Raw genomic sequence first — 11,381 nt, 5'->3', positions numbered from 1 at the left:
GACGGTTGCTCTTGGTTTCAGAGGCGGAGATTCATGTGATTGACAGACCGCACACGCAATCCTGGCGTTGTTTAGCGGTAGCCCCGCCCCCTTGACCTGTTGACTGTCAGCACAGAACGCGGTTCATGTCAGTTGAAAGATGCTCTTTAATCCGAATTGATTCCAGATTTTCTTGGGCTTTATGGAAGTTACCACGGAATAAAGATAAATGTGCTAATCTCTCGCCACCTTGAACTGCTGATTGAGAACTAATTGATGACACTGATCTACTGTAATTAGCTGCTGGTGAGTTACTGATGAAATCATTACTGTTGTCATGATTTTATTGAGCTATTCTGGTTAAAATACTGTAAACAGTTGCATTAGGTTTTAAATTTGCATGTGATGCTTTGATTTTCGGACCTCTGCTCGGTTTTAAACGACAATAAAACACCTCAGATCATTATGGAAACCCATTTTCAGCAAATAAGAAAAAATATCATGCTTTAATAAAGCTTAATAATGACATAAAAAGTCGAAATTATGACATACTATGTCAAATTTACGTTAATGCGCCATCATTTGCACTTATTATGACATTTTATGTCATGATTTAGACTTTTCATCTCATAAATATGACTTAGTATGTCCTAATTTAGACTTTTTATGTCATAATTATGATTTACAAAAGCATTAATTTTTTTTTTTGTGTGCCAGAAATGGGCTTCCATAGATCTCTTTTAAATGTGAATAACCCTTATCCACCTGTTTTACATGAAGAACTAGCATCACAAGGTGTTGTAGTTTTTGATGGCACAGGTATGATGGTGTCACATGAGTGTCATGTGACAGTCAGGAAGGAATGTGGATCAATTCATCACTGACACCGGATCACAGATGACAGTGAGCTGGATTCAGTCCATCAGTCTTTGAAAAGTGGAAGAGCCACATTACTGCACGTCTGCACATTATTATTAATAATACTGTCAAGAACTTGATGGCTTTAGTAGGTGGAATGGGACATTTTAAGTTTATGTCCAAGTTAATATGAACATGTGATGTTTTAGAGTTGTTTTACAAGCTCATAAATGTTCTCTTTGGTGTTTACTGATTCAGTGATTTCAAGCTAGATTTATATATGCTGATATACAGTAGTGACCACATCACATTACAGTATTTTAACTCTCATACTAAAACATTAAAATACTAATGATTTGCATAACTGTACTAAAATTGCGTTTATTTCCCTCAAATAAATGATCATGTGTTCCCTTTTGTCACTACCAAAACAATGATGTCACTACCGAAACAGTCACGACCGAAACATGTGGTGAAGTTTCGGTACTGACAATTTTAGACACTTTTGAGCCGCTCAAAGATGCTAATCAGCACATGGTTAGCTAGCACAGTTCTGAACAGTTGTACACACAGGAAAACTAAATTTAATGTAATAACACTCAAAAAAGTTTGCTTAATTTCAGAAAAAGGTGTTTGTTAGTGACGTTCCTTAAAGTTCCACACAGATTTTCAGACTTTTGAACACATTTAACTCAGAATGATGGATCTATCTACTGTGAAAGAGGCTATGAGAGGGAGGAACAGGAATATTTCCTGATCAAGAATGTAGAAGTGTGTTAAAATCAGTCTCAGACAATGAAAAACACACACTGTTTCGGTAGTGACATGAACATGCGGGACACTTCTTTTTTTTTTTTTTTTTTTTTTGTAGTTTCATGATTTACAAAAAAAATATAAAATAAATATTTTTTTAACTTTACTTTATATTCAATATATTTTAAAAACAACAATGTAAAAAATGCAAAAATTATTTCAATATCATTTTCACAAGTTGAAATTTAGGGGTTAGGGTTCGGGACAGACACCTCCTAATTGAAAGTACCCAATAAATGATGATTTTTTTTATATATATTAAACTTACTGATGTTTTAAGTAATCATTGTGGGATTCAGATAATAGAAGGATCTTTGTAAACATCTAAAATGTGAATACTTAAAAGCTTTTTAAATGTGTGTTTTTGGTTGTGGGACAGCAGTTTGCACCAATTCTGTAGAATGGTATATATAAAAGTTTATTTTTTAAAATAATATTTTATGGGACGATAACACTGAAAACTGATTATTAAAAGGTATTATTATTTTCTAAAAAACTATAAAAATGTATGTCTTATCATCTGATCATGGTTGTATCTCTCTATTAGTGCTGCATTTGACACTATCGACCACAACATTCTTTTGAATAGACTCGAAAATTATGTTTGCATTAGTGGCATTGCATTGGCATGGTTCAAATCATACTTATCTGACCGTTATCAGTTTGTAGCCTTAAACAAAGAGATGTCAAATCAATCACAAGTTCAGTATGGAGTACCCCAAGGCTCAGTACTAGGACCGTTACTTTTCACCCTGTACATGCTACCCTTGGGAGATATCATGGCAATTGTAAATAAAGGTGACTTAGCTTGACTTAAATATTTGAGTGGAATCAGTTTATTGAAATAAATTCTCATTCTGGCCAGTTTTTTTGCCTATAAAAATAAATTAAATATGACCTATAAAATCAAATTAAATACAAATGCTGATGTAAATAATGCACAAAATATTATAATAACACTATAAATGATCTGTTAGAATACTTACAAATTAAAGACTACGTTGTTAAAGATTACGTTGTTTTTTTCAGATATGGACGACTCCAGTGAGACCTATTTATGCATAAATGATCCCAACGGCAACAGAGCCATCCACTGGTCCGAATCACACGCTCGCCTGGAGCCTTTGGAGGAGGAGGTGGAGAAGTTCAGGAGGAAGCTGAAGTATTTCTTCATGAACCCCTGTGACAAGTACAAAGCTCGCCGAAGAAAACCCTGGAAACTGATACTGCAGATCGTTAAAATCGCTGTGGTCACCATACAGGTACTGTATGAAGAGTTACAGTCAGAAATGTTGGTCTAAGAAGAATAAAAAGCTTCATTCAGACTGCTCTCTCCTTGCGTGTGTGTAGCTGGTGTCGTTTGGTCTCAGTAATCAGATGGTGGTTCAGTTTAAGGAGGAGAATCTCATGGTGTTCAGGCATCTGTTCCTGAAGAACTTCACCAAGAGCAGCGCAAACACCTACGCTGTTTACACGCAGCATGACGTCTACACACACATCGCTTACACCGTGGAGCAGGTGAGTCCTCGGGTGACGTGTGAATGATCTTCATGCCTAAAACAATGAGCAACCAGCTACAAACTTGACACAGAATTAAGTATAATTTGCAGAAATGTATTTTAAATTGCATGCTGTATATAAAAATATATCTATAAAAAGGCACAAACAAAGCAAAAATATATTTTAAATTGCATGTCATATATAAAAATTTCTTAAAAGTTGCTAAAAGGTGCAAAAGTTGATTTTAAATTGCATGCAATATATAAATATTTATATTTAAAAGTTGCCAAAGGATGCATAAATATACTTTAAATTGCATGCCAATCAGTATATAAATGTTTATATTTAAATGTACACACAAGATTAGATTAAATTGCACAAATGTATTTTAAACTGCATTCTGTATGTAAATATTTATATTTAAAAGTACACAAAAGATGCAAGATGTACTTTAAATTGCATGCCAATCAGTATTTAAACATTTTAATGTAAAGTGCACAAAAGTATTTTAAATTGCCTGCCATATATATTTATATATCTTTAATTTAATTTAATTATTTGTGTGTGTAGATCCTTGATGTCAAGCTTAAACAAATGCATCTTCACACTGTCCGTTCAAAGTTCATGATTCTCTAAAAAAAAAAAAAAAAAAAAAAAATCAGAAAAGGTTTTTTCTTTCTCATCTTGCAGTTTCTGATGTTGCCTAGCATAACGGTGGGCAACCATGAGTATGAGAAGGAAGGTGATGTTTACACTCCCCTCACCATCTGCCAGCAGTTCTACCACAACGGCAGCGTCTCACCAGCAAATGAGACCTTTGACATTGACACTCAGGTGGATGAAGGTGACGTACGTGTGTCATGATGGGACAGTGCTCAAAAAGACCTTTACTTTGCAGTGAAGCTGCACCAATCCTGCACATTTGATCTGATCTTCTGTTGGTTTCTTTCAGAGTGTTCGCTCATTTACCCACAACACCCCTTCTCAACTCTCACAGCAGACCCTCTGAACTTTACTCTGCACTTTGAGAGGTATCTCCTCTAAATAGTAGATGTTGTATGATGCATTCTTAAATCAGGGTCGTCATCATTAACTAAAACTAAAAATAAGCCATAAAAAAAAAAAAAAAAAACATTTACAGTATTTGAAATAAAATAAACTTTTTTTTTCAGCTAGCTGGCAAGGCAACATTTCTAATGACAAAAAAACAACAAAATTACTTATACTTTAATGAAAAAGAAACTAAAATATAACAATGAAATCGAGCTCAACAAAACTATAATAGTATATCAATGGTACTAAAAAGCACTGCCTTAAATCAAATAATTATCTAAACATTGTAAATATTACACATACTTTTGTACAGATCTTTAGAAAAAGCACAAATGTGGTTTGTTGAATCAGTTTGTGTGTTTGTGTTCATCAGGTTGTTGACGGTGACTGTAAAATTCACTCTGAAAGCCATTAACCTGGAGACGGTTCAGTATCATGAGCTTCCAGACTGCTACGTCTTCAACATCATGGTATGTCACATGACCTTTCAGTACACTGTTGCTCATCTTTGACATTCGTCTCCATTTCCTCTTACATTCATGAACTCATGAGTTGGATTAAAAAGGGAAGGAATCTCAGCTGGAAAAGTTTGCAGGTTTTTCCCTCTCTGAACACATGGTCATTGGCCCGTTTCCAGAAAATTATGAAGCTATTCATTGAAAAAATTCAGCTTTGATTACAGGAATAAATTACATTTTAACATATATTCACATAGAAAACAATTTTGCAATAATAAGATTGTAATAATATTATACAATGATAAGAATATAAGATGAAATACAATAAAAATATGTATTTTTAATCAAATAAATGCAGCTTTGTTAAGCTTAAGAGACTTCTTTTAAAAGCTTTAAAAATCTCAATGATTCCAAACGTTTGAACGGTAGTGTAAATAAAGATAAGCAGCCTTAAATGTCTGTTTTTGATTTTTATTTTTATGAGCAGATCACCTTTGACAACAAGCCCCACAGCGGGAGAATGGTGATTGACCTGGACAACGATGTGCAGATCTATAAATGCAGAGACTGGACCATGACTGGTGCATGTGAGCCTTTCCCATGATTCTCCACTGTTCATAAATAAAACCCTTAAACTTTTACTTTTAATAAACGAATAAGCTTGTGTTGTCATTTAAGGAAGTATTTCTATGAAACGTATCACAGGCTTGGAGAAATTCAGTCTCCGATGCTTCAGCTTTAATAATCACTTGATTATTTTGACACTGTGATTAATATATTTACAGGATGAAAGAAGTTAAAAAGCTTATAGTTGGGCTGGAATGTTTTAATGAAAAATTAACATTTGCTCCAACCAATCAAGTTTAATGTAAAATTTACGTAATTGTGATCATCTTTAAGACACCACAGGTGAATAGATTGAATAAAAAAGATATCATAATTCTCCAGTTTATTGATTACATTAAGAATTACAAACTTTTTTGTATTAAGTTTTCTGAAATGTTTAAAGTTGCAAATGATGTATTAACTAGTGAAATATGCACTAATTTGTATACATTTCCAGAAAATAAATCTGAACATTGGATAAAGCCAGGTTTAAAATTCTTCTTTGATTTTGTTGACATATTAGAGGTTTTTAAAGGTTCTTACAGAGGGGATTTGGGATTTCTCTTTTATCACTCCATAAATCAGAAAATACTGTCAACAGACATATGTAAAATGTTATATAAATGAGTGTGAATAAAATATGAACAAACCCCACAGTAAAAATCTTCAGAATATAGACAGGAATAAAAGTGTAAATTTTGGTGTTTGTAAGTCCTGCTGAAGTGGAGGAAAAAACTTTTTAAAGATATGTGTTGTAATCAAAATCTACAGACGCATTGATAAAGAGCAATAAAATAAAGACTTAAATGTGTATTTTGGATGTTTTACAACACTTTATGAAAAGCCATTGACCTGAAATGTTTATGCTCTCAGACTCATTTTAATGAATGTTTTTTTTTTTTTTTTGTTTATAGCCCCGAGGAAAATGTACATTATGGTTCTGTTTGACGTCATGGTCATTCTGATTCTCGCGCTGTCGCTGCTTCTCTGCATGCGCTCGGTGAAAGCTGGAGTCCTGCTGCAGTTCGTGAGTTTCGTTTGTTCTGTGATGTTTGTGCAATTAATCATTGAGAGAAAAAAACACTGTTACCATGAAACAAAAAACAAATATCTGAGCTGCTGTTTACTATACAATGAAAGTAGAAGGTGATTTATAACGTCAAGCTCCAAAAAGGTCAAAAGCATGCCATAAAAGTATCATAAAAGTTTATATTGCTAGTCATATGATGTTTTCTGTTAGTAACTTTTAACATAGGGCAATCTGAAAATAAAATTGGTTACACTTTATTTGAAGGTGATGTAGTTACATTGTAATTACTCAAATAAGAACTGAATAACATTAATTAACTACATGTACTTACTATAGAGTTACAGTTAGGATTAGGGTTTGGTTTAGGGTTAGTTACTTGTAATTATGCATAATTTACTATTACTGTAGTAATAGCTACGTCACCTTAAAAAATAGTGTTACCAAAATCTTTTATGTATTTGAATTGCATATAAAATGTCCATTCATTTCTTTAACACAGTTTCAACATAAAAAAATTAATAAACTGAATGTGATGCATATTTGTCAGTGATACTTCTGTAATAGTACGAAAAAAGCCTGAATGTTTTTTAAATGCACATTAACCAGCTTTATATATTTATCATCAATAAATCTAATTTGTTTCAGTCTGATACAGTTGAATTAATTAAATGTTGTTGAATATTCACATTGTGAAAACAACTAAATTTATTTAACTGAATAAATTTAATTGTTTTCACAATTACCAGATTTATGCTGATTCTAAGCAATTTTAAAATATGATTATTTAAATAGAATTAAATAGATAGTTAATAATAAACATACATTTATGTATGACTGACAAATATTCATCACAGAGGTTAAGTTTATTAGTTTATGTTAAAACTCCAAATGAATGGAAATATTATATGCATTTCAAATACATAAATCTTGAATGTAGGTCTAAATATTTTTTTTTGAGTGCATGAGTCATACGGAAAACATTTATGATCATTTTATTTGTAGACAATCAAAATTCAGACAGTAATCAGATGTTGATCTGTTCTTTAGGAATACACAGCGTTCTTCTCCAGTCGTTACAGCAAACGCGTGTCCTTCTCCGACCGTATGGAGTTCATTAACGGCTGGTGCATCCTCATCATCGTTAGTGACGTACTCACCATCACAGGCTCTCTGCTGAAGATCATCATCCAGCTGAAGGTGAGAAATCTTCCCAACACCAGTTAAATAAGAAGATTAAAGGGTGGAACTTCAGAGTACTGATCACATATATAACAGCTTTTTTTTGTTAAAGCGATAGTTCACCCAAAAATGAAAATTCTGTCATTAATTACGCTTCAAAATAGATCTTCATTTGTGTTCGGAAGATAGTTAATCAGTAGAAATTAATTCTTTTATTCAGCAAGGGAGCATTAAATTGGTCAAAATTGACACTAAAGATATTTTTAATGAACAAAAAATGCTGCTCTTTTGAACATTTTATTCTTCAAAGAATCCTGAAAAATAAAATGTATCACAGTTTCCACAAAAATATGAGCTGTTTTCAACACTATTAATAATCATAAATGTTTCTTGAGCACCAAATCATCATATTAGAATGATTTCTGAAGGATCATGTGACACTGAAGACTGGAGTAATGATGCTGAAAATTCAGCTTTGATCACAGGAATAAAGTATACTTTACTATATATTCACATAGAAAACAGCTGATTTACATTGGAATAATATTTCACAATATTGCTGTATTTTTGATCAAATAATTGCAGTGTTGATCTTAAATGCTGACGTCATCTCTCTAATCTCTTAATCTTTTGCATGATATTGTTAAATCAGCGCAGTGACTCTGTTTAAGGTGTTGATGTTGGTGTTTTGCTCTGTCGTCTCAGGCCGTGGCGAGTTATGACCTGTGCAGTATCCTGCTGGGCACCGGCACCATGCTCGTGTGGATCGGGGTCTTACGCTACATGGGATACTTGAGAAAATACAACGTACGACCTGCTCGTTCCCACTTCTCACTGCAGTGTTCAGAAGACTGAAGATAGATAAATGATTTGGGCATTTCTGCTTCCTGCAGCATGAGCGCTGTATTGAAATCCATCATAGTGTTGTATATTATTAAGAAAGATGTCAACATCTGCTGAGATATGATGTGTGTTAGTTCATGTTAACAAATGTGACCTTATTGTGAGGTCTCTTTATAGAAATGTAAAAATGAGTTTTATCTGATTTTATTGCCATAGAATTATGTCTATTTATCAATATTGCGGTGGACTTGCACTCGTTCCTTCAGCAGAAGCAGATGCAGTTGCTCTGTTGGTGTAAAGTGATTGTGTAAGTGATTGCGCCCTCTGTTGACCGTGATGTGTAACTGCTTGTATCTGATGTCCTCTGGTCAGATTCTCATCATCACTCTGCGAGCGGCGTTTCCGAACGTCATCCGTTTCACCTGCTGTGCCGCCATGATTTACCTCGGGTACTGTTTCTGTGGATGGATCGTGCTGGGACCCTACCACAGCAAGGCAGGTCATTGGCTCACTTCAGAACAGCATAATTCTGCTCATATTATTAATTTTTTTAAGTAGCCTATGCTTACTTTTAATTTTATATGTTTGTCAAAATGTGTTGTATACAACAGAGCAATGCTATATATGAAACATTGGTGTTTTTAATATTTTTATATTGTAATAATTTCACAGTTACTCTCCAAATTAATGAAGAAACAACTTGAAGACAGTATATTTTAAATATTTTTTTAATGGCATCTTGTTATGAATGAAGGCGAGTATCACTGATACTGATACTGATGTCTCTATGAAAAAACATTAATTATAGACATTCAACATTACAGTACAACTAAATTTCAACATTTATTAGGCTTTAAAAAAATTACAACTTTTAATTTAAGTGAACTTAAAACAATCTTCACATATATTAAATGCCATATTTACCTGTGGCCTTACTGCGTGTCAAAAAGTAGCTTTAGGAAGAAATGCATCATTCTGACGTGTTTGTTGTTTGTGTCCATCAGTTCCGGACGCTGAACCTGGTGTCCGAGAGTCTGTTTTCCCTCATCAACGGAGACGACATGTTCGCCACCTTCAAGAACATGCAGCAGAAGAGTTTCGTGGTGTGGCTCTTCAGCCGCCTGTATCTCTACACGTTCGTGTCTCTGTTCATCTACATGGTGCTCAGTCTGTTCATCACGCTCATCACGGACACCTACGACACCATCAAGGTGAGAACAGCAGCCTGAACGTCAGCTGACTGACACATCATCTGTTATCAGCAGCAGTATGTTCTAGTGAAACCTTAATGATAAAAGAATAGAAACATAAAATAAGATTAAAAGTTGATTTGGTTGTGAGTGCAGTGCGCTTGCAGAGACTCCGCCCACAAGCTCTTCTGATTGGCTGTTTTTTTGTTTGTTTGTTTTTTAAATTGATTTGTCGCTGGAATCACATACTTTTATATGTAAATGAGCTCAGTTATGATTGGTCAACCTCTTAACATGAGATATGAGTTTAAATACTTTTCTTTTTATACGTTATTTCATGTCAAATCAAGTCAAATGTCAACTGTATGTGCTACTGATTGTTGTCGCAGCATCAGCAGTTGGACGGGGAGCCCGTGTCAGATCTTCAGGCGTTCATCATGCAGTGTAAAGATCCTCCTGAATCGGGCTGCTTCAGTGAGAACGAGACCAGCGGCAGATGCCTGATGTGCTGCTCACACAGGTGAACAAACACTCATGTCTGCACACGGGACAATCAGAGATGTGTTGAGTTCATGTGAAGAGCTACAGAAGGAGTAACTAACATGTCGATCTGTTCTGTGTTATTATATTTGTTCTGAACATCATTAAAGCTCTTTTGACTTGTAAGATGTGTGTGTGAGACAGTAAACGTGATATTGTGTGTTTGTGATGCAGGATATGCGGCTCTGATGACGACACAGACTGACCTTCACCTGGAGTGTGTGTGTGATCGTGGACTGAAAGTGAACATATCTGTATATTAAGTGTATATAAATATATAAAAAACTAATGAACAGCACACCACTCTCCACTTTATGAAAGACTGTAAATTAGTGTAATTATTATATTTTGTTTTAATGTGCAAGTATATGTAAAGATGAAGTTTAGTTGTGCTGGAGGACATACTGAATTTGGGTAAAGAAAAGAAAATATTTGTTGTATTATATGATGTATTTCCTACATCACATTGTACGTTTTGTGCTGTTTGTGTTTATAATAATAAAGCGTGTCTTAGTGTTATACCTTTTTTTTATATTTGAAAGGTTCCGATAAAATAACATTTTGATACCAGACTTGTATTGCACATAATTTTACTCATTCCCGTAGGTTTCGCGCTCACATCAACAGCGTGCGAGTACCAAATTGACTTCTTTTTCAATGTTTATTGTGCTTAAATGGTCAAATACATACAAAATTGTCAAAATGCCTCTCCTGCAGAGTATTCAGTCAGTTTTGGATTGTAAATAGTTGAGAAGTTGTGTAACAGTATATTGGATCTGCGCATTCGCTCTTAAAGTGACAGCAGCCTAATATTCATACTGCTGTCTGTCATGTTAATCAAAAGACAAAGAGAAAATCACTCGCTGCTCTTGACTGAATAATTTTTTTTTTAACTTCAATTGTAAGCATTAATCTGAATTTAATTTTTACGATGACGACTATCCAGTGTTATTTTACATTTGATTACTTTAACTTCTGTAGTTTCTTACCTGAATACTAATGTTAGAGCCACCTGAAAAACTTAAAGCCATGTTTATTTCATTTCTCTTTATTCTATTGTATTTATTTGTGCTGTCGTTTGCGATTTGTTTAGATGTAGTGGATTGTTTTGTTTTAATTTGTTCCTTGAGGTTCACTTATAACGTTAATAGCTTATTTGCAAAAAATGTGAAAAAAAAAAAATGTATATGCAGAAAAACCATAATTTTACCCCTCGTTCTGACCCTCTGTGTGACATTTTTAAGGCTTGTCAGTAAACAACCACTGTTATGGTTGGCTAACGGCATCGTATAGCGATAGGGCGGAGCCTATGGTGCGATTATGCATTACTAT

The 11,381-nt window shown here is 34.0% G+C and overlaps 1 protein-coding gene across 2 annotated transcripts; it reads left to right on the top strand.

Annotated features, from left to right (window-relative positions):
• Positions 1–130: 130 nt before the first annotated feature.
• mcoln3b (mucolipin TRP cation channel 3b) lies at positions 131–10,568 on the top strand. Of its 2 annotated transcripts, none has more exons than XR_007927739.1 (14): positions 131–285; positions 2,680–2,912; positions 3,001–3,168; positions 3,841–3,994; positions 4,103–4,181; positions 4,577–4,673; positions 5,149–5,248; positions 6,182–6,294; positions 7,345–7,494; positions 8,182–8,283; positions 8,692–8,818; positions 9,324–9,530; positions 9,899–10,029; positions 10,224–10,568. XR_007927739.1 is itself a non-coding variant. In XM_051881195.1 (14 exons), the coding sequence occupies exons 2-14, from the start codon at positions 2,682–2,684 to the stop codon at positions 10,252–10,254; spliced, it is 1,686 nt and encodes a 561-aa protein (XP_051737155.1). In that variant the 5' UTR covers positions 133–285; positions 2,680–2,681; the 3' UTR covers positions 10,255–10,568. The 2 variants fall into 2 exon arrangements, 1 of the variants encoding a protein (XP_051737155.1); XM_051881195.1 differs by having other exon boundaries at positions 133–285; positions 8,692–8,814.
• The last annotated feature ends 813 nt before the right edge of the window (positions 10,569–11,381 follow it).

The sequence above is a fragment of the Ctenopharyngodon idella genome, chromosome 22 (genome assembly GCF_019924925.1).
Source record: "Ctenopharyngodon idella isolate HZGC_01 chromosome 22, HZGC01, whole genome shotgun sequence".
Taxonomy (NCBI): domain Eukaryota; kingdom Metazoa; phylum Chordata; class Actinopteri; order Cypriniformes; family Xenocyprididae; genus Ctenopharyngodon; species Ctenopharyngodon idella.
This window is presented reverse-complemented; position numbering and strand designations above follow the sequence as displayed.